This window comes from Neofelis nebulosa, chromosome 17 (genome assembly GCF_028018385.1).
Source record: "Neofelis nebulosa isolate mNeoNeb1 chromosome 17, mNeoNeb1.pri, whole genome shotgun sequence".
Lineage (NCBI taxonomy): Eukaryota > Metazoa > Chordata > Mammalia > Carnivora > Felidae > Neofelis > Neofelis nebulosa.
This window is the reverse complement of record NC_080798.1, coordinates 57385579-57409807: the sequence shown is the minus strand read 5'-3', so window position 1 is coordinate 57409807 and position 24229 is coordinate 57385579. Positions and strand designations below refer to the sequence as shown.

General features: G+C 46.0%; 1 protein-coding gene and 1 pseudogene across 2 annotated transcripts in view; both read right to left on the bottom strand.

Moving 5' to 3' along the window:
• CDH13 (cadherin 13) overlaps positions 1-24229 on the bottom strand; it is a 1101550-nt gene that overhangs the window by 4730 nt on the left and 1072591 nt on the right. For both annotated transcript variants that reach the window (XM_058708168.1, XM_058708169.1), the window contains exons 12-13: positions 10585-10818; positions 7352-7570 (exon numbers count right to left, since the gene is read on the bottom strand). In XM_058708168.1, coding sequence (XP_058564151.1) covers positions 7352-7570; positions 10585-10818 — 453 coding nt within the window. The remainder of the gene's footprint in view (positions 1-7351; positions 7571-10584; positions 10819-24229) is intronic.
• On the bottom strand, positions 1853-6420 carry LOC131500076 (H/ACA ribonucleoprotein complex subunit DKC1-like; annotated as a pseudogene).

The following is a 24229-nucleotide window of genomic DNA, read 5'->3' as shown; positions in this document are numbered from 1 at the left end:
ACCACAAGAACCATTATATTTAGCAGGCTCTAATTAAGTGAACAGTATTAAATAACCTTATGCCTTTAATATAGGGACAGACGGAGATTCTTTCTGAAGTCAAGCAGGTGAGGGTTAATACCTGTTCTTGACTCTTTTTTGGGCTGATACTACCCGGGTTGTGCAAAACATCAGAGGGCTAACCGAGTACCTTTCCAGCTGTGGAGAAAGATTCAGAGGTCCCTTCTGAGGATGATTTTGACGTTACCTCCAGGGGCCTCACGGACAGTGGGGAGGCTGCGTGCTGCGAGGTAGGACGGCTCTTTTTGTGAGAACAAACAGCACACCTGACATTTCATAGTACGCACGCATCTGTCTTTTCTCGATGACACTGTTTTGGGTATAAAATGAACATGAGTTCTGGGGCACCTGGGTGGCTCCGTCGGTTGAGCGTCCGACTTCGGCTCAGGTCACGATGTCACAGTTCATGGATTCGAGCCCCACATCGGGCTCTGTGCTGACAGCTCGGAGCCTGGAGCCTGCTTCGGATTCTGTGTCTCCCTCTCTCTCTGCCCTTCCCCTGCTTGCAGTCTGTCTCTCTCTCAAAAATAAATAAACATTCAAAAAAAATTTTTAAAAATGAACGTGAGTTCCTTAGGAGTTACCTGGCAATTCTGCCTTGGAGTTGTTGTGATCCTAGCGGTCAGCTGAGAGAGAAGTGGGCAATCTTTGGGGACCTGCTCACCAATGGCCTCTGTAGGCCTTGAGTTTCTAAAGTAGGGGGCCCAGGAAAATTCCTTGTTGATAAAAAGAAAGTACTGCCCCATTATTTATATTCCTTTTAATCTACACAAATAGGTTAAGTTGTACTGATTTTTATATATGGATTGGGAGTAGCAGGCACGTGCATTTAGTATTAAAAATATTGTATAAATATATGCAAACACTAGGTCTGTGTGGAGGCCACTGTCACCTTGGATGTGGGTTCCACAGGCTGGATGGGCCTGGGAATGTGTATTTCAACAAGCATAGGTAGGAAGTCTCCATTTTATGTTTTTTAAGAAAAGTTTTTTTTTTTTTTTTTTTTTTTTTTTTTATTTATTTTTGGGACAGAGAGAGACAGAGCATGAACGGGTGAGGGGCAGAGAGAGAGGGAGACACAGAATCGGAAACAGGCTCCAGGCTCCGAGCCATCAGCCCAGAGCCTGACGCGGGGCTCGAACTCACGGACCGCGAGATCGTGACCTGGTTGAAGTCGGACGCTTAACCGACTGCGCCACCCAGGCGCCCCAAGAAAAGTTTTTTTTAATGTTCATTTCTGAGAGAGAGACAGAGTGTGAGCAAAGGAGGTACAGAGAGAGAGAGGGAGACGCAGAACCCAAGGCAGGCTCCAGGCTCTGAGCTGTCAGCACAGAGCCCAACGTGAGGCTTGAACTCACAGATCATGAGATCACGACCTGGGCCGAAGTCAGACGTTTAACCGACTGGGCCACCCAGGCGCCCCCAGACACTTTGTAAGTGGGTTCTTGCAAACCAGGGGCGAGCTATGATGTTAAAACAGCCATCAGGAAACAGCTGCGGATATTTCCTGGGCTGTGCTGAGTCTGAAAGAACGTTCCCAACTCTCCCAAGCAGAGAAGCCAATGGTATCAAACCCGCCTCCCTCACCCTTAGAGCCTTAAAACAGGACGGGATGGGATGACCACAGCAGGTGACATCACTGAGTTCTCGGGTCACAGCTAACATGTACCGGAACTCCGCACCCTTTCTGGGACCTGGGTTCCATCCTGTTCAGAACGAAAAAGCGATTCTGTTTTCTCAATAAGGCTTTAATTTCTCCTCCCAACTGGACACAGTGCTTAAAGTGGTGGATCGCCCACACTCTCCAGAGCCACTTGGGCTTTCCTATCCTTACTCTTCTTTTCCTTCCTGACCAGATGCAGAGAGGTCGCTTTTACTCTCTCCCGTCTGCTTTGGGCCTTTCCCCACTTTGGCCATTCCTTGTGGGGCTTTAAAAAAAATTATCTATTTTTAGAGAGAGAGAGAAAGAGAATGAACTGGGGAAGGGCAGAAAGACAGGGAGAGAGAGAATCCCAAGCAGGTTCTATCAGCACAGAGCCCGACATGGGGCTTGAACCCACGAGCCGTGAGATCATGACCTGAGCGGAAACCAAGAGTCAGACGCTTAACCGGCTGAGCCACCCAGGCGGCCCTCCTCGTGGGGCTTTTACTGCTTTGCCCCACACCTCTCTCTGCGGACTCACTGTGGTCCATGTGCTCCCGCTTCCAGGTGGCAGGCGTGCTCCCTGCCGTGCTTATCCAGAAGGCCCTGTTTGACCATCAGGCTCTTCTGACCTGCCGTTGGACCTAAACCCCACTTCTAAGGGCCGGTGTCTCTCTCCATGATGACTCTGTCGATCTTGGCTGCCGTGTCACAGTCACGGGTGGAGATCCCTGCTGCGGCCACTGATGCATAGCCGTGCAGGCTGCTTCCCCTTGGTGGTGATGACCGCCACCTCCTGACTGACTGACTGTGACGCCTCACAGTCACATGCACGTGTGATCTGTGCCCCACGGCAGAGTGCCCTCCTCGCCTCGTCTTTCACAAGCGGCTGTTCATGAGAAGGCAGCGGGTTTTCCAGAGCGTAAATGGCTCACTGCACGTGGCTCTCATCGTTGTCATTGTCATACTCCATTGTCACCAGAGTACGAACCCCCCAAAGTTCCCGCATCTGACCCCCCATTCCCAACAACAAACCCAGCTGCACACACAGCATCCGAATATAGGTGCTGGCCTCACAACTCACCTAAGCGATTCCTCGTCTTTCAGGATGATGTGCTATCAGCTTGCTCTCGTGTTTGGTCCACACTCGGAGCTGCCCCTTCACTGCAGCAGGCAGCGGCGGTGGCTGGAATAAGGCGCCTGTCAGAGTTCCTGGGGCCCCAGAAGGTTGAGTCCCCCCTCCAATAGCATCGTGTAGCTGGACAATTCCCACACACTCTGTCTGCACAATGTCGGGATTCCTCCCCCCCCTTTTTTTCCCCCTTCCCCTAACCCCATGGTCTTCTGTTAAGTTCCTCAGGATCCACATAAGAGTGAAAACATATGGTGTCTGTCTTTCTCTGTATGACTTATTTCACTTAGCATCACACTCTCCAGTTCCATCCACGTGGTACAAAAGGCCAGATTTCATTCTTTCTCATTGCCATGTAGTATTCCATTGTGTACATAAACCACAATTTCTTTATCCATTCATCAGTTGATGGACACTTAGGCTCTTTCCATATTTGGCTATTGTTGAGAGTGCTGCTATAAACATTGGGGTACAAGTGCCCCTATGCCTCAGCACTCCTGTATCCCTTGGGTAAATTCCTAGCAGTGCTATTGCTGGGTCCTAGGGTAGATCTAGTTTTAATTTTCTGAGGAACCTCCACACTGGTTTCCAGAGCAGCTGCACCAGTTTGCATTCCCACCAACAGTGCAAGAGGGTTCCCGCTTCTACACAGCCTCGCCAGCATCTATAGTCTCCTGATTTGTTCGTTTTAGCCACTCTGGCTGGCGTGAGGTGATATCTGAGTGTGGTTTTGATTTGTATTTCCCTGATGAGGAGCGACGTTGAGCATCTTTTCATGTGCCTGTTGGCCATCCGGATGTCTTCTTTAGAGAAGTGTCTATTGATGTTTTCTGCCCATTTCTTCACTGGGTTATTTGTTTTTTGGCTGTGGAGTTTGGTGAGTTCTTTATGGATTTTGGATACTAGCCCTTCGTCCGATATGTCATTTGCAAATATCTTTTCCCATTCCGTGGGTTGCCTTTTAGTTTTGTTGATTGCTTCCTTTGCAGTGCAGAAGCTTTTTATCTTCATGAGGTCCCAGTAGTTCATTTTTGCTTTTAATTCCCTTGTCTTTGGAGATGTGTCAAGTAAGAAATCGCTGAGACTGAGGTCAGAGATGTTTTTTCCTGCTTTCTCCTCTAGGGTTTTGATGGTTTCCTGTCTCACATTCAGGTCCTTCATCCATTTTGAGTTTATTTTTGTGAATGGTGTAAGAAAGTGGTCTAGTTTCAATCTTCTCCATGTTGCTGTTCAGCTCTCCCAGCACCATTTGTTAAAGAGATCATCTTTTTTCCACTGGATATTCTTTCCTGCTTTGTCAAAGATTAGTTGGCCATACTCTTGTGGGTCTAGTTCCGGGGTTTCTATTCTATTTCATTGGTCTATGTATCTGTTGTTGTGCCAATATCATGCTGTCTTGATGGTTACAGCTTTGTAGTTGAGGCTAAAGTCTGGGATTGTGATGCCTCCCGCTTTGGTCTTCTTTAATGTTACTTTGGCTATTCGGGGTCTTTTGTGGTTCCATACAAATTTTAGGATTGCTCCAAAACATTTTTTTAAACATTTATTTTATTTTATTTTATTTAAAAAAAAAATTTTTTTTTTCAACGTTTATTTTATTTTTTTGGGACAGAGAGAGACAGAGCATGAACGGGGGAGGGACAGAGAGAGAGGGAGACACAGAATTGGAAACAGGCTCCAGGCTCTGAGCCATCAGCCCAGAGCCTGACGCGGGGCTCGAACTCACGGACCGTGAGATCGTGACCTGGCTGAAGTCGGACGCTTAACCGACTGCGCCACCCAGGCTCCCCAAACATTTATTTTATTTTTGAGAGAGAGACAGAGCATAAGTCAGGGAGAGGCACGGAATCCGAAGCAGGCTCCAGGCTCGGAGCTGTCAGCACAGAGCCTGACGCGGGGCTCAAACTCACGAACCGTGAGATCATGACCTGAGCCGAAGTCGGACACTTAACCAACTGAGCCCCCCAGGCACCCTGGAAGTCTCCATTTTAAAAACCCCCTGGCAGTCTAGAGTAGCTGATGAGTGAACAGCATCCTGCCATGTGCCTTGGTTCTTCAAAGCAACGTCATCGAGAGTCAGGCTTTGCTATCGTGTAACTGGGTTTATGGCGGGTGATGTGTGTGAGTGGCCACTCATTTATTTTCTCTCCTCTCTGTGTACACACCCACATGCACCCACACAACACTTTTTTCTTTACAATCACACGAGAACTACTCCTTGCTATTTTATCCAGGCTCTGCTAGATGTGAGTTCCAATTCTGCCTCGAAACCAGACCCAGCGCGGGGCTTGCCGTCTGTCCAGCACTCCCTTGAGAAGCTGGTGGAGAACAGATTCCAGATTACTGCAATAGCGTCGATCGTCGAAGGGCACTGTAAACAATCATCGCGTGTCTGCTGATTGAGGAGTACACTCCACAGGATTCATCCGATGGATTCTGTCTAGCAGTTGGAATGAATGCACTAGGGCAGGGGTGACTATGGCCGTTGGGCCACAGTGTGTTTGCGTGGCTCTTGAGCTAAGACTGTGTCTCAAACTTTTGTTGTGCCTGGCTGGCTCAGTTGGTTAAGCAGTGGACTCTTGGTTTTGGCTGCGGTCACGATCTCGTGGCTTGTGGGTTTGAGCCCCATGTTGGGCTCTGCGTGGACACTTGGAGCCTGCTTGGGATTTTCCTTCTCTGCCTCTCTCTGCACCTCCAATGTGTGCACGTGCTCTCTCTCTCTGCCCCTTCTGTGATGCTCTGTCTCTCAAAATAAATACGCTCTAAAAAATGTTTCTCACTCTTTTAAAAAGCGGTAAAAAACAAAATAACAACAACAAAAAAGTAAGTGACAAAGATCTGATGTGGTCCACAGAGCCCAAAACATTTGCCGCCCAGCCCTTTGTGGTAAAAGTGTGCCAACCCCCAAACGAGACTAACGTAGATGGATCTTGGAAAGGTAATGTGGGGAGGAACAAAGGCAAGTCACAGAACATTGTGCTCAGTATAATATGAATTACATAAGGTTTTACAAACTGCACAAAATAGAACTATAAGTGGGGTGTGTGTGTGTGTATGTGTGTGTGTGTGTGTGTGTGTGTGTGTGTGTGTGTGTGTGTGTAGTAAATGTATAAACTAACACCTGGACACACTCTGAGTCAAGATAGTATTTTCTCTGGGGAGAGAGAATAGGAAACGAAACTGGGGAGAAAAAAAGGGGATTTCACCTTTACCTATAATACTTTATTTCTTGAATAAAAAGGAAGAAGAAAGAAGAAAAGAAAAAAGAAGAAAAGAAAGAGAATATATTTTCTTCCATCTTTCCTTCCTTCCTTCCTTCCTTCCATCCACCCATTCACCCATATGTCCATCCATTCATTCATATATCCATCCATCCATCCATCCATCCATCCATCCATCCATCCATCCATCCAATGAGACACTTCTCATTGTAAGATGTTCTCCTTGGTTCTGCCTCCAGGATGCTGGCTCAGCACAGAGCTTTATACAGAGTAAATGTCTGATGTTGGATGTGTAACTTCCTATTGACCCCACTTACCACTGTCACCAGGATGTAGTAACTTCTGGGGCTTTTTTTCCTAATCATCAATTTCTCAAGTTCCTAATTCACAACTACCAACTTCCTCCAAATATAAATACCAGAGCCCAAGTGGATCTGAATGGCATTACCTGTATGTGAATAATTGCTAAGGTTTATGTTGGAGAGCATTCCATGCAAAGGAAATATTTGATACATGCATCTATTCATTTAATGCTCACATTTATATTACTTGGCCAAACAATTCATTTGTTTAAAATAATACATCATTATAGTGCAGAGATTACCACCAGTCAGTGAAAATATGCGTGTAATATGCATTTCTCTACTTTCCTACGGCCCAGGCTCCATCCATGAATTCTCATGACTGCTCTTAAAAAGGCACGATACTGGGGCGCCTGGGTGGCGCAGTCGGTTAAGCGTCCGACTTCAGCCAGGTCACGATCTCGCGGTCCGTGAGTTCGAGCCCCGCGTCGGGCTCTGGGCTGATGGCTCGGAGCCTGGAGCCTGTTTCCGATTCTGTGTCTCCCTCTCTCTCTCTGCCCCTCCCCCCTTCATGCTCTGTCTCTCTCTGTCCCAAAAATAAATTAAAAAAAAAAAAAAAAAAAAAAAAAACGTTGAAAAAAAAAAGGCACGATACCTACTTTAACCTTGCAAAAGATAATTCGGCACACTGCAGAGAGGGATGAGGCCCTGCCGGACCAAAGACCTAATGCGGCGCATTCTTATTAGCCCAAGTTCAATGGCACTGGCAGGAAGTTTTTCCCATCACCCGGTCTGTGGGTTACACTGAGCGTCTTCACACATTTCCTTGGAGTGGCTGGAACACTTTTACATGTAATACTTTCTATTATATGGACATAAACCAAGAACGAATGCTTCCTCTGGGATGAATCATGCTGACAGATATACGGGAAGCAGTGGCTTTGGGGAAGTTACGTTTTTGTACTTGTGTGCGCCCTGGATTCGGGCTACTTACAAGCCAAACTGAAGAGAGAGGCGAGCAGGACCGAGGTCGCGCTGAAGTGCAGGGCCCCCGCCGCGTTGCAGTCCACTTTGGAGTTCTTGCAGGAGCATACTTGTATCCTGAGGTCTGTGACGTTCGTCATGGGCGGTTTCCCTGAGTCAGTCACCATGATGGGCAGGTGGTAGTTGGCTTTGTTCAGGTTTTGGAGGAGGCTTACCAGGGCGTGCGTATCTGTGGGGACCAGAGGACCTTTGTGAGAGAGGGTTAGACTTCCCCAAATAAAAGAGTCAGGTTTTGGTGACTAAAACCACACCAAACAGGCATTGCATGTTGGTTTATAACCCTGGGAGTGTTTAAACTTAAATTCATTTGGGCACCTGGGTGGCTCAGTCGGTTAAGCGTCTAACTTCAGCTGAGGTCATGATCTCACGGTCCGTGGGTTCGAGCCCCGCATTGGGCTCTATGCTGACAGCTCAGCGCCTGGGGCCTGCTTCGGATTCTGTGTCTCCTTCGCTCTCTGTCCCTCCCCTACTAACGTTCTGTCTCTCCCTCTCTCTCAAAAATGAATAAACATTAAAAAAATTTTTTTAAACTTAAATTCATTAATAGCAAATAAAAATCCAGATTTGGTTTTTCAGGTGTGCCAGCCACATCTCAAGTGTCCAGCAACCACATGTCGCGAGTGGCCACAGCGTCGGGCAGCGTCGCATAGAACATTCCACCGCCAAGAAGTCCTGTGGCTCAGTGCTATTATACTCTGTTTCAAAGGGACCCATTTTGTGGAGCTGACTGCATACCAGGAACTGCCCCCTGCAAATTTATGACACCGATAAAGCCATCTTTGCAAAGATCACATTCAACATCTAAACAAACTGATGTAAAAATCCACTCTCACATCATTACACCCTGCATCTTAAATACATACAATTTTTATTTGTCAGCTCTACTCTAATAGAGCTGGAACAAAGAAAAAAAGACAAAAAAAAAAAAAAAAAGAAATAATCGGCTCAGAGCATTTTTACTTAAGAATCCAAGTTCAAATCATCAAAATAAATTCTTAGACCAAAAAAACCCCCCAAAATAAAACAAAAAAACCCCCAAACTACCCAAACTCAAACTATCCATTTACTCTAAATGTGGGCAGGACCGACATGTGTTGCCCTGGGGTTCTATAGTCTACGTCTTTATTAGTCCTCAGCCATAGCTCTGGATTTGGGTGGGAGCCCGCAGCATAAGCCTAGCACAGGGACTGAACTTTAGGCCCTTGTTTAGTGGGAATATGTGCTATGAGGCGGGCCTTGGGCAGCATGCAAAAATGGCCACCCCACGTGGCCACTGTTTTTAGCCTCGGACTATTCTCTTTTCAAGTCAGTCAGACGACTGGGGATATATGTATATTACACACATATATATTATATATAACACACACATATATAATATATATAACATATCTATTATATGTAACATATATAAAATATATATAAAATATATATTTTTATAACACATATATAAAATATAACATATATAACACATATATGTAACATATATAACATTTATATATAACATATATATGACATATATATTATATGTAACATATATTTAAAAATATGTAACATATATATAACATATGTATTATATATATAACATATATGTATGTTATATATAATATATATGTAACATATATATCATATGTATGTACACACACAATTTTTTTGGACTGCCTCTTTCCGGGCATGAACAGTGTTAGGTATTAAAAAAAAAAACTAGGACAAGGGAAAGGACTGAGAAGTCTCCATCTCTTAAATAAAACCATGAGGAAGACTGAGCGATGACATGGAAGCAGAAACAGATGAAGTGTCATCCTGACCAGAAGGAGAAGCAGCAGAAATAACCGATGTACGTAGTCACCCCAGTGAGGAGGCAGGATAACGGAAGGAACATTCTCCCGTCTCCCTCGAGTGGACGAGACACTCGAAGAAGTTCCAGCTGGAACTTTCTGGAAAGAGCCGGTGATGGTTATTTAAATCCGCTACAGCCCCAAAAACTAGCAAAGGAGGCACCAGCCCCTCAAACAAGAGAAAGGTTGTTTTAATTAAAAATAATCAGTGTAACAGAACTCATTCCTTAAAAAAGCAATAGAATAGACAAACAGGCAGATGGAATCAATAACAAAAGGAAGGCACTAATAAAATGAGATATGAGATAAGGCCATTCAATGCATACGAGACGTTTTAATAGAAAATTTTATGCGCAACTGTACATTTCCAAAAGTTAATGAAATGCGTAATTCCCCATCCCTCTCGAAAAGTCTACGGCTGGTGGATGAGGAGGGTACCCTGGCTGGGTCAGCTGCAGGAGAAGTTCACCACTGGAGACAGAGTGTGGGTCACATGCGTGGATCCTGGTTTTTTACTTCATTGCACAACCAGGAGAACTCGGTAGTGAGCTCACATTTCCCCCGGGGAGGGAAGCAGGTGAGGTGATGTGGATACAGGGAATGTACCTCGGTCAGCACCCTGGTGTTGCGGCCTTAGGAAGGCAGATGGGACATGTTGGGCCAAGTTCGGAATTCTGCCTTCCCACACGGAAAGACTGGTAGAAGGGACGGGGCTTGCATGTGTCATAAGTGAGGGACAGGACGGCTGGGCGGTGATACCGCGGTGGAACGTGAAAGCCACGGTTGTTGCAAAGACGAAGGTAATTTTGAGGAGGTCTGCAGTGTAAAGTGGACGATGGAGGGGCAGAGGCTGAGCCTCTTTACATTTTTTTAATGTTTATTTATTATTTTGAGACAGAGAGAGAGACAGACAGACAGACAGACAGACCAGAGAGGGAGGCACAGAATCTGAAGCAGGCTCCAGGCTCTGAGCTGTCAGCACAGAGCCTGACACGGGGCTCGAACTCACTGACTGTGAGATCATGATCCGAGATGAAATCACTTACGGTATAGGGCGTATGGTATAGGGTATACAATACACCATGTAGAGTACAGAAGAGATCAGAAAAGAAACAGAAGAGAAAACTCTGATGCTTGCATTTTTAAGAAACCGATATGTATTTGTGCAGATTGTGTTCATCTGCTGGTGGGGAAACTGTCAGCACCGACAGGGTGTGAATCACTTGAAATCAACCCCTGGAGACCAGGAGTGAGTAGGAGGGAGCAAGAGTCTGGGGAAGGGAGGCAGGCTGGGGAAGCCAGGCTTCAAAGCCCAAGGAGCAGCTACAGAATGTGTAACTGGACTTACTGTTGATCTTGGAGATCTTCCAGACTTTGTCAGGAACGGCTTGTTTGTGGATCTCAAATTTGAAAGGGTCTGTATTTGGGTGAAGGTCCTTATCTGATGCTCCCAAAATGACTACGCTGAGGTTTTTGGCATCATCACAGACTTCAGCCACCGTGGGGTAGATGAAGGGGGCGTTGTCGTTGACATCCTCCAGAGTGATCAGCAAAGTCCCGGTGCCTGTCGCGGGAGGGTTGCCTATGGGGCAGAGAGCGAAGGTGTTAGCTGCAAGAGACTTCTGTCACCTGCTTTCCTCCAGTGTGCTGGCCACCTGCTAACAGGTTTTGAACAGGACTGAAGACAATACCTTATGCATTTGTATAAAGTCGAGTGGTTAAAAGCCTTTTCTCATATATAAAACCTCTGATTTAAATCCTTTAGCACAGGGGGCGCCTGGGTGGCTCAGTTGGTCGAGCCATCATGGTCACGATCTCACCATTCCGGAGTTCGAGCCCCGCGTCGGGCTCTGTGCTGACAGCTTGGAGACTGGAGCCTGCTTCGGATTCTGTGTCTCCCTCTCTCTCTGCCCCTAACCCATTCACATTCTCTCTCTTTCTTTTTTTTTTTTTTTTTTTAAATTTTTTTTTTTCAACGTTTTTTATTTATTTTTGGGACAGAGAGAGACAGAGCATGAACGGGGGAGGGGCAGAGAGAGAGGGAAACACAGAATCGGAAACAGGCTCCAGGCTCCGAGCCATCAGCCCAGAGCCTGACGCGGGGCTCGAACTCACGGACCGCGAGATCGTGACCTGGCTGAAGTCGGACGCTTAACCGACTGCGCCACCCAGGCGCCCCAACATTCTCTCTCTTTCAAAAGAAATAAACATTAAAAAAAAATAAAAATACACCAATTCTTTAGCACACTAGCCATAATAACAAATTAGAGGCAAAGAACGGAGATAGCAAATGGGACCTGTTGTCACTTACCAAATGAAAGCTTTATCTAAATACCCGAGTATTCACATGTGCTGTTGGGACAGGGGAGGACGGAGGTCCCATGAGAGGAGGCTGTGTTTTGCACGTATGGAATAGTTCTGCCTTGACTGGCCAGTTGACTGGAGAGAGAAGGAGCTAATCCGGGGTTTTCCTCTGTGGGTGAAATGGGTCTGGGGGGCTGGCCTGGCTGGCCTGCCAGCGTAGGACAGATTTAGAAAGTCAGGTTAGTGACGAGAAACAAAGTCACTAGCTGGCTACTGGGACAGATGAAGCGACCGTAATATAATCTTTGGGTCTTATTTTTAAGGCCTTGCATTTTCAATATTTCCGCGACTTCCATGTTTTTTACTGTAGGGAACATTATTTTTAAAAAGCCATTCTAATCACCCAGGTGATAGTGTCTTTCACTCAAAGAAAAGAATGTTTCATTTCAGTAAGACTCAGAGTGACTTTACTTCCTTTTTCCTAAATTTATTTTTAATCAGCTATGCATTAGAGATTTTGTCTTGGGACAAACCATTCGTTAATAGTTCCTAATTTCTGTGAGAAGGGTTAGATCCAAATTGGCAGGCCACACATCGTAAGCGTATGGATTTGCCCTATTCCAGAAAGGATTTGGCGCCCCCGTCAAATGTGGTACTCGAATTTTATGCACTATTACTAACCTAATTGTCGGGCTCGGTTTAATGTTTCCTATCCTCAGTTGTACTTAAAAAGCCCAGTTTTATTTCACTTCCTACTGTGTTTATTTCTTGAAATGCACAGTAAGATTAAAGTCGAGTTATGAATCATGTGGGGGTTCGAAGGGTGGTGAATATTTGAACTCAGGGTACAGGTATCACGTGAAAGGCAAGGCACGGTCCGACAGATTCCGCGGGTAAGGAAACGATGAGACCTTTTTAGAATCAGGCAGGTTATTCCGCCATCAGCTAGACAGTAAAAGGGCGAGCAGGCAGAGGTGGCCCTTGTGCAGGTTAAGCCAAAGGGACCAGGTGACTGCAACCTGGAGCCACCTGCAAGCTGCTTCCCAGCAGTTTGTAGCCTGCAGCTGTGCCCTAACAAGGGCAGGCAGGAAGCCTAATCCCTCATCAACCCAGAAGGAGATGGCAAGCTGTCTGGTGACAGCCTCCCAGGGGACCCAGGGAGGCAGGTGAGACATAGCAGCTCCTACAAGCCTGCTGGTCCGTGTGGATACACGCAAGGTCATCCGGTGCCATCACGGGCCGCACCCTAGTGCAGAGCACATGGCAAGACGGCAAGGAGATGAGGCTGGGGGTGTCTGGCAGGACAGGGGGCTTTGACTTTCACGACGAGTTGCCTGTACTGATTCTGCGGACCACATGAAGTCACCGGAGGTTTTTCAGAGAGACGGCAGAACATCTGCTCTGATTTATGGAAACACACGTGATACTGGCAGGAGATGTTGGACGTTGGAGGCAGGGAGACCAGCGATAGGTGGTCATGATGTCACGATGTGGGCAAGTTGGAATAAGAAAGAAACGTCTTTTTGGGCGCCTGGGTGGCTCAGTCGGCTAAGCGTCCAACTCGCGATTTCAGCTCAGGTCACGATCTCACGGTTTGTTGAGTTTGAGCCTCGCGTTGGGTGCTGTGCCGACAGCGTGAAGCCTGCTTGGGATGCTCCCTCTCCCTCTCTCTCTGTGGCCCCCCACTCACGCTCTCTCCCAGAAGTAAATAAGTAAGCGTTGAAAAAGGAAGAAAGAAAGAGACGTCTTGTCTTGGTGATCAGGCACTCAGATGAGGCTGCTCGCAGAAAAGCGGAAGGTAGCGGGGAGCGCAGAGACGTGAGTTCAGCTCTGATTGGGCGAACAGCCCCTCAAATTCAGTGCGCCCGTGTAAAAGCGCACAGAGCTTAGGAGACACGCCAGCTCTGGGTAGCGATGGAGGACTTTTCAGCAGAGAGGCTTTGAAGTAGTCCTAGCCCATCAGGCAACGCGACGTGACAGGGCAGAATGGCCAAGGGGTGAAGGTTGAGGAAACCCCGGGGTTTAACGAGCGGCTGGCGGCTTGCAGAAGACAGAGGGGACGTAAATTGGAAGAGGAGGCAACGGACGGCAGTGAAATGTGTCGTGACGCCCCAGAGGATAAGGGGTAGAGAGAAGCCACGGGATTTTGCAAGGAGAAGGGGACTGATGACTTCTCTCTGAGAGCCTTCCACTATGGAAGAACCAGCTGGAAGGAAGCCGGGCAGTGAGTCAAGAAGTGACAATAGAGACTTTTCAGCGGGGCTGGTGGAAATGTAAATATATCGACACCCAGGGAGAGTTTTAGAATAAGGATTCCAATAAATAGCTGCTAACGTCGAAACACAAACGTCATTCACCAGCAGAAGGATGGCAACTTCTCATGGTGGCACACCATCAACTTTGGTTGGATCGACAACTCAAAAGAAATGAGGCGTCTGGGTGGCTCGGTTGGTTAAGTGTTCGACTTCGGCTCAGGTCATGACCTCGCGGTCTGTGAGTTCGAGCCCCGCGTCGGGCTCTGTGCTGACCGCTCAGAGCCTGGAGCCTGTTTCAGATTCTGTGTCTCCCTCTGTCTCTGCCCCTCCCCTGTTCATGCTCTGTCTCTCTCTGTCTCAAAAATAAATAAACGTTAAAAAAAAAAAAAGAAATGTGTAATTACTTTGAGCTTGGCTTTCCACTGTCAGCTTGTCTTTGGTAAAATTTCTTAATTGGAAAATTCTTTTTCTTTTTTTTTATTGAATAACTGAACATCTCAGAGGAATCCATTATATTTTTTTCCACTCTGAATATATCATGAATATATTCCACTCTGAATATATCATGATGAAGTGCCATCATTTGGTAGAATGGATGAGAAGGCATTAGGAGATAGCTCCAGGGGCCCCGCAAATATGGGAGCTTCTGGGTTTCGGCAAAAATCCCTCTCCCCTTCTCATCCCTTTCTACTGGCCATCGTCAGTCCCCAGCGGCCTACTCAGCAGGACCAAATGTCAGCACCAAAGCATGGTTGAGAAATCCTCTCCTGTGGATTTTCGATTTCAGTAGGGAAAAAGCTTCCATTTGGGCAAAACTCCCAGGATGTGGAGCTAGAACTATGATTCCTCCTCCTCGCAGCCCCCCTCCGCCAGGAGCCCATGGGCCATGTTCTCAGGGTAGCTGCTTTAAGGATCAGAGGACATTCATCCTCTGGAGGGATCACCTGTGGTTGCCGGGGCTCCCGTCTTCATAGGTTAGAAGATAGAAAGGCCCCTGAGAGATGGACCATTCCTGGCAGTGGATTTTAAATGGAATGGGAGGTGGGTCCTCCTTTGGGAGTTTGGTGAAGGCCATGGTCCTGCTTCCAGAGAAAGGCACCTACATTCACAGAAGGTATTGCAGACCTTGTAAGTACAGCTGTAAGTTCAGGCAGCTGGTCTGGGATACCTCTGTTCGTGAGTATTTTATTTTGTTCTACTCAGAATCCTGACCAAATAGGATTTCCACTTTAGCCAAAAAATACTGATTTTCCTGATAGATTCCATTATTTAGACGCCAGATGTGTGTGTGTGTGTGTGTGTGTGTGTGTGTGTGTGTGTGTGTGTATGTATGTATAATTTATGTAGCTACATATCTATACATCATCTACATATCTATATATCTTATTGGTAAGAGACACAACTAAAAACAAAGTGTAGGGGCACCTGGGTGGCTCAGGAGGTTACATGTCTGACTTTGGCTCAGGTCATGATCTCACAGTTTGGTTCCTGAGATCAAACCCCACATTGGTCTCTGTGCTGACGGCTCACAGCCTGGAGCTTGCTTCAAATTCTGTGTCTCCCTCTCTCTCTGCCTCTCTCTCAAAAATAAAGAAGCATTAAAAAGCCCATATAGTGTAATCCTAATTAAAATATCTATAATTAGAAAAAGATTAGAGGGGCGCCTGGGTGGCGCCGTCGGTTAAGCGTCCGACTTCAGCCAGGTCACGATCTCGCGGTCCGTGAGTTCGAGCCCCGCGTCAGGCTCTGGGCTGATGGCTCAGAGCCTGGAGCCTGTTTCCGATTCTGTGTCTCCCTCTCTCTCTGCCCCTCCCCCGTTCATGCTCTGTCTCTCTCTGTCCCAAAAATAAATAAAAAACGTTGAAAAAAAAATTTAAAAAAAAAAAAAAAAGAAAAAGATTAGAAAGAAATATACCAAACCTAGTGATTTTTGCTCCAGGTAATTAACATTAAAATAATACTTTAAAATTTTTTCTTTATAGTAACCATGTCCATTGTAATAATCAGAAACAGAAACGTAAATTCAAAAGTTATACAGAGGTTTAAAAATATTTTGGCAACTCTACTTTCTTTTCTCTCACTCCTTTGTTTGTTTTTATGACGAATTGATATTTGGTATATTTATAGGTTTGGGCTTACCCCTACCACCTAATTTTAGAACCTTCCATCACTCCAAAAAGGAAGCTGGGGCCCACTTGTACTTAACTCTTCATACCTAACTTCCAGCTCTAGGCAACCACTGATCTACTTTCTTTCTCTACAGATTCATGTTTTCTGGACGTTTCTATAAATGGAATCGTAGAGTAAGTGGCCTTCCCTGTCTGGCCTCTTTCACTTGGCATCATGGGTTTGAAGTTCATCCATGTTGTCGCAGGAATCACTTCCTTTTTATGGCTGAATGCTACTGCATTCCAAGGCCAGACCGTGTTTTGATGGACATTTGGGTTGTTGGCGCTCTTGGTCTGATATGAATCATGCCGCTGTGAACACGGGCATAGAAGGGACGTTTTTCACCTGCTGCAATGCTCCAAATGCATGTCCTCAAGAGCGTCCCCTTGGAATAGTAGGGTCCCTGGTCTCACCACAGTGGGACGGGCTGGCTTCATACACACAGACCACCGGGATCTGGACAAGAACTTTCAGAACTAGCTCTGCAAAGTACAGGGAGGTGGTAGATTTTTCTAGTCCCTGGTCTCACATCGTCCCTGAGCTGGGTCTAGAGGCATGCAGCATGACCCCTACCTTGGGACTCATGAGTGGAAGTGATTTTCGATGGGGAATAGTGTGCAAAGTGAGTTTGCCTATGTGAAGAATAAAATGCAGGGAGAGAGAGAGACAGGGGAGAAAAGCAGGAAGCTTATTCCTGAGCCCCGTGGGCTCTGAGCATCAGGACTGTTCTCCGGCCTGGTACTCAGTAGATTTTTTGAGTTAACTTAGGTTGACTGGAAAGAGCTAATGATGAATTGCTCTTTGCGTACATGTAGCATATATGGCTACATTTCCATAGGTTTCCAGCTCTATCTTGCTTCTATTCTGAGAGCAGTAGTGACCTTGCCTATAGTCTAGTCCTTCCTCGTCCCTGCTAGAGGAGAAATAAAGGGTGCATTGGATGGGCTCTGTGAAACTGGGGCTGAGGGTAGGGAGTCCATGCCAGGGTCAAGGAGAGAGACCTCAGATGATGTGTCAAGAAGCTTGAGGACCCAATTTTGGGAGGAAAATCAGGAAGACGGGTCAATGTAAGAGGAGCCCAAGTTCAGCTGTGGGCTCCTGAGAGAAGGAAGGCACCCCAGCTGGTTTCTGAGGCTTGTCTGCAGGGGCAAGAGGTGTGTGAGTGGCCATCTACTCTGCCTAAGTTCCCCCCGTGTTCCTGGGCTTCTGCTGAACCCTCACTAAGCAGCTATGAGCAAAGAAATGTCACATCTATTTCTTCATACGAACAGGGCTCTACTGTACCTTCGCCTTTGCTTAGAAGTGAGAGTGAACCCCGCTTCCTCTAAATAAGATTATCCTTTGTATTGTTTTCTTCAGCTGATGTTGTATCTGCGGTGGCTTCTCAGTGTCACTATTTACGTATCTGTTTTGGGCTGTGCCCCATAAGCCAAGAATCTCGTCCCTTTCAAATCCATAAGCATTTAAAAAAATTGCTGTGTTAATGCAGAGCTTGCCAGTTCCATTTTACACTCTGAAAAATTTAATAGCAAACCAACCCAAAACCCGGTCAGAAAATAGGTTTGCAAAATACAATGGCAGGTTTCCACGTGTAATGCTTCACGTGGACCTGAGGTAATTATTCACATAACTCAACCTTAAACATGCCTGGAGTTGGAGACAGTAATCTGCAGTCTGAGTGGTTCGTAAAGAATTCAACATTTTGGTCTTTTGTTTGTTTGTTTCCACTCTGCTAACTTCAGAGGAAAGGAAAAAAGGGGAAGAGTTGATTTGGAGGCTGTGGTGAAACAGGAATGCCTCTTTTCATTCATTCAGTCAGCAACCATTTACTTACTGGGGACTCTGTCCCGTGTGTGCCTGGCCGGATCTGCGTGGAAATCAACAGCTCGGATGCCGGCTCTGGAGAGGCTAATGGTGTGCAGGAATGGATACGTACACCGATGCGGGACAGCACGGTAAAGTGGGGAAAGACATGAGGATAAGGTGTCGTGGAAGCTTGTGGCATGGAATAACTTACTACCTGGTGGCAGATCGGAAGGCTTTGTGAAGAGACAGCATTTGTGCGTGCAGGAACTGAGAATGCTTTTGGAGAGGGAGCAGTTGTTCTGGAAGGAGGAAGTCGTGGGGCTGTTTTGTGGGAAGAAGTCAGGAGAATGGCTTTGATCAAGGCAGACGATGCTGCAGGCACGGGAGGAGGGGACTTGAATGAGGCACGAGGACGCAGGAAGACAGCTGGGCGCCAGCGCGGTCGGGATGCGGGGTCACGGGCTGGACCCAGGAGCGGGGTTAGGGGTGGTGGCGGAGGGGCATCAGGGGGATGAGTTCCAGCTGGGGGTGGGGGCTGTGCAGGCGGCTTTGCTATTCCTCAAAGTGGGAAATGGGGATACAGAAGAGAACCAGCTAAGAGACGCTTCTGCAGGATGAACCGCGCTGGCAAAGATGGGCATCGCAGGCAGTATTTTAATGCCCAAATCAGTTTCTTTTCCCCAATGAATGTGTGAAAACATTGTGCTTAAGACAGTTGATTTGGCTGCTCAAAATGGAAATGTCCTTCTGTCGGGTAGATGAATCTCCCCTTAAATCTTAAATTTCCCCATAAGGCAGAGGTACGATGCCCATGTGGAAGGCGGCATGTTTTGGCCAATTTTCTGATTTAGAGCGCTACTCTGAGTGGAGGACTCTGTGGCCCATCCCTTCCCTGGAAAAGTGCTCAGACCACCACCAGGGTGGTCGTCAGGTGGCACTTCCTAGCTGGCCTCAGACATGGGTGATTCTGCAATGATAAGGTTAGAAAATCAGTCGGTAACTCGGTCCAAGTCCATTGACTTAAACATCTGCTAGGTGTTTACTAGATGCCAGGAATTTTGCATTCATGATTTCCAGTCCTTATAACAACCCAGCAGGCAGGGAAACTGAGGCTGAGGGAGCCTAAGTCTCAGACCAATTGTGGTCCATCGAGGTTGGGGGGCTGGCTTATTTCCAGGTGTCGCAGAGCACTGGGCCGCCACTGTCTCCACAGACCGCGCATGCTGTCAATAAATGGCCACGATCTCCGTCTCTCTATTACCAGATCTCCGGGCTTTTTTATCGGGCCATTTTGTCAGTGACAAAATTGTAGCTAGTATTTTCAACGTGATTGATATTTTACTGGTACTTGAAATAACGAGGAATGATGGCTGGGTCTTCAATTTATTTTTCTTCCTCAATTACCATAACAGCTGAGATAAGGGGTGTTAAACTGGCTTAATTGGGTTGCCATCATAACTAATGGCTTGATTTTATCCAAACTAGCATATTTTAAGCAGAATTAATCTAAAGGATCTTACTACACCCCCCCATGCAATCTACAACTTGGTGGACGTACAAAAAGAGAAAGACCACGACTCCGAGGCATCTGTCTGAAGTTCAGGTCTCCCCACCCCCTGTTGGAAGCTGGTATTATTTGGTAGTTATTTCCCTATGGAGCCAGATGACACTTTTTTTCTCTTTTAATCAATCTAAATGTACTTTGCACAATATTTCAATTTTGAGTCAACTGGCATTATCAGCACATCTATTATACAGGGAATGAGGGAAAAGGCAGGTCGAGACATGATAGATCTTAGCCTATGAAGAATCATTATCTCAGTGTATTCCATTTTAATCTTACAGCTGGCCTGCCTGCTTCAATATCTGTGTCTTCTTGGGAACCCACATTGCATTTTTCACCAGCAGACTCCAATACGCTTTCTATGAGTCGCTAAGTCATGAGAACATGCGGCCGAATTTAATGATAATTCGGCTTGTTTTTACACTACCATTCCCCTGGTCTTCAGAATGAAAATAGATGGGGAACGGGACACTCTGATAATCATAGAAAGACTTAATCTAGATGCTAGAGATAGTATGGGCTTCCTGGCTCGAACTGTCTCGTATGCGCTGAGCTCGAGGAAGAACCTGAACTGATCTCCCCCACCTCCCCGCCCCCACCGTCCCCTTTGTTTTCTTTAAACTCTCTCCATAGTGTGGGCGCTGGGGGCAAGGCCACTTGGACTTTACTGAAGCAAAATATTTGCCTTTGGTGTGTGGCGTCACAATTTAGATCTTCTCGGAGGGCAGAAGAGCCATTCAGTAACCATCAAGGAACGCTGAGCCCTGTACAATTTCAGGAATAAAGATGAGGTTATAGGTAAGAGGGAGGCAGGAGGGTCAACCCAGCAGAATTTGGAGCAAAAGGCCGTAAGCTGGAAATCAGCAGCCGGCTAGGCCGTGCCTGCCCATGACCATCCCCTGTGGGATTCCAGAGCTCTTAGGAGAAATTGCCTGTGACAGTTTTCAGCCCACATAAGACAGTGAGACTAACATTTGACCTTTCTGGTGATTACCTGAGCAGGAGTGACAATCACACAGGGATTTACCCGGTGCTAATTGCTGCCCGTTTGCTCCATTGTCAGCACATCCTCCAAAGGGATTCCATCTTAATGCGTTCCAGAATGTTCTCTCTCCACCTTGGTGTTTTCCTTAACAGTTGTTATCCGCCCCCAGAAATTTTGGCAGGCCAGCAATTTTGTGTTCGTTGAAGTCTTTAACAGAAGGGTTCGTGTACTCTGAAGGCACGACCTTAACCTTTTCAGAAAATCTGGACCACATAAGGTAAATGATGATATTCATCTCCAAAGATAAAATGCTTGCCAACGTGAAAGGTCATGCCTTATTAATCTGTAGGATTAAGGGCTTTATTCTTCCAATCACTTAACTGCAGCTGCTTCTGCTTTAGCAAAACAGAAGCATTTCACTTATAATTTAAGAACCGTGTTGTTAGGTAATTTGCAACTCATTAAAATTGATAATAGTTTATGAAAAGTGCCTTGTACATCCTTGACTGCTCTGTGGGTTACAACCTAACCTTTATCCATGGGGAGGGACTAGAGTGCCTTTCTTCCCCATGGGCGGGGTCAATATCACCGTGAAGCTTGATTCCAGAATCCATCTAGACTGGCTTTGGGGCCCCATGCAAAGGTCCAAAGAGCTTTTCATCGCTGTTAACCACAGAACAGGTCTCCAGCTCTGCTTCTGAATGTATTTTTAAATTCCCCCATCCTGATCTCATAGTCTCTAGTCTCTAAGAGGTACCTAAAAGAAAATTCTCTTGTGGTGCTGCCTTGTCATTGTTCTCAACTACGTCAGCAGAGCTGTGTGTAGTAAGTTAAGGTTGCAAAGTATTGTGCGGACCTGAGAATGTGAGCTTTGCTCTGTTCCCTCTGACATCCTGCCACTCACCTTTCCTGGAGTATCAGCCCATCAGCAGCTGAGACTGTCCTTCTATAGAACCGTAGGGTGCTGAGAGCCTACCTTTAGGGGAAACAGGTACTTTGAGAATACATGAATGGTTACAGCTCTCCGGGGGAAGGTGCTGCAGTCCATGTACACACTCTCTGTGTAGTCATGCATTTTTTTTTTTTTTGGCGTTAAGTTTTAATTGAAATATTAGGAACACTCGTATTTCTATAAATACACAGCTTAAAGGGTTTTCACAATCTGACCGCACCCACGTCGTCCATTATTACAGGGTCAAGAAAGACATCCACCAGGTAATCTAGCAGTGATGATTGGCTCTGCTTGGGTTTGAACTTTATATGCATGGAACCATTCAGGATGTGGTCTTCCGATCTGGCTTTGTTTGGTTCAATCTTACGTTTGCGAGATTTGTCCGTGTTGCTGTGAATAGTTGCAGATCGTTCCTTCCCAATGTTGTACAGTCTCAATTGTGTAAATGACCCCACTTTACTTATTGCATTCTTCTCGGGCATTTGAGTAGTTTTCAGTTTGGGGGCTATTATGGATAGCGCTGTTATTAATATTCTGGCACATGCATTTTGGTGAACTATCCACATTTCTGTTGGATATATAGCTAGGTGTGTCATTCCTCGATCGTAGGGTGTACATTGGTCACCCTTAGCTGATACTTTCCGTGTCCAAAGTGTTTGTACCAGGTTGGCTTTCCACCAGCTGGATGTGAGGCTCCTGATGATTTCACATCCTTGCCAACACTCGGTATGTTCCATGTGACCAGTTCAGCTCTTTGGTAGGTGGGTCACAGTATTGCATTTCATCGTATGTCTTTGACTGATTTGTATTTTAATTTCTTTCTGCATAATTTAATTTTTATTTCTTTGAGTCACGGAGTTGTTTATCTCTTCCATGTTTATTGGCATTTATATATCCTCTGTTGTGAAGTACCCACTCAAGTTCCTTCCCTATCCTGTGTTGGGCTGTGTCTTTTGCTTACAGATTATAGGATTTCTTTGTATTGTAAATATCTTCTCTGGGGGTTACCTGTTTCCTTTCTTTTTTCTTTTTTTTGCCAGAGTTTTTTTTTTTTAAGTTTACTTATTTATTTTGAATTTTTTTTAACGTTTATTTATTTTTGAGACAGAGAGAGACAGAGCATGAACGGGGGAGGGGCAGAGAGAGAGAGAGAGGGAGAAACAGAATCGGAAGCAGGCTCCAGGCTCCGAGCCATCAGCCCAGAGCCTGACGCGGGGCTCGAACTCACGGACCGTGAGATCGTGACCTGAGCTGAAGTCTGACGCTTAACCGACTGAGCCACCCAGGCGCCCCTACTTATTTATTTTGAGATAGAGTGAGAGTGTGAGCTGGGGAAGGGCAGAGAGAGAGAATCCTAAGCAGGCTCCGCACTGTTAGCACAGAGCCTGATGTGGGGCTTGAACTCACAAACCATGAGATCATAACCTGAGCCGAAATCAAGAGTTGGATGCTTAACCAACTGAGCCACCCAGGGGCCCCACCTTTTTACTTTCTTAATGATATCCTTTGATGAACTGAACGTGTGAATTTTAACATCACCTGCCACGTTTTCCTTTTGGTGGTGAATACTTTTGTGTCCCACTTAAAAAAATAGGCAAAGGCCTATGTCAAGGACACCAGTATGTTTTTCTCTAAAAGATGTATTATTTTACCTTTCATATTTTGGCCTGTAATATATTTAGAACTCATTACTGTATATTGTCTAAGAGAAGAGTCAGGATACACTTTTGTTTTTCATATGTGTATTCAATTAACCCAGCATTTTTATTGCAGAGACCATGCTTTCTTGTCTCCAACCACCACGTCCTTGTCACAAACAGGGACTGTGTGTGTATCTGCTATTAAACTCTAAACTCTCTATTCTACTTCATCAGTCTTTTTTTCTGTCTGTGTGCAACCACCACAATTGTAACTACTGTTGTTTTCTAATAGGTCTGAATACAGAAGAGCATAAGTCTGCCAACTTATTCTTCAAGGTTGCCTTGGCTAATTTTAACCCCTTATATTTCCATATGAATTTTATAATCCATTTCTTCTCCTTCACCTCAAAACAAAGACCTAGGATTCTGCTTGGTATCATGTTGAATCCTTTAGGTCAGTTTGGAGAGAATTTACATTTCAATAGCATTGACCTTCTAATCCATGAACATGGTATGTCTCTCTATTTAATAGAGTTAAAAATTCTCTTAGTAGTGAATTTTAGTTTTCGATACAGAGTCTTTCTGCTGTGTCCTCACATGGCAGGGGTGGGGGCAAAGGAGCTCTCTGGGGTCTCTTTTAGAAGAGTATTAATCCCATTTATCTGCTTCCATTTGCATGACCTGGGCACCTTCCAAAGGCTCAAACTCTAGATGCTATCACACGAGAGATCAGGTTTCAACATATGAATACTGGGAGTACACAAACATTCAGTCTATAGCACCAGCCATCCCGTACTCCAATGCTTTATATCTTTGAACATACAGCCGTTCTCTCCTTAAGACATTTGCCAGGTTTTAACGTGGGTTTGCTTCCTCTGTGAGGTCTTTCTTTCAGTGAGACCCCAGGAGATTTCACCCTGTCCTTTACAGGGCATTTGTCCGTGGCGGAAAAGCAGCCATGTGTTTAAGCACCCTCAGGTTTTCACTTTGTCACATAGGCTCCATGTGACTGTTATGAGCATTTCTGGTTTATTTCCCTTCATCTTGGGCCCTCTGTCTGGGTCAAGCCCGACCCTCACCCAGAATCAGAAAAGACCCTCAGAGAGAAGAAATGGCTGGCTACCTTACACTTTTTAAAGAATGTTCTTCCCTCTTTGGTATTTTCACTGTTTGAGGCTTCATGGTTTCTGCAGCTCTCTGACGCCTCTACCATTAAGTACCTTTTGGGGCGCCTGGGTGGCTCAGTTGGTTTAGCATCTGACTTTGACTCAGGTCATGATCTCACCGTTCATGAGTTCGAGCCCTGTGTTGGGCTCTG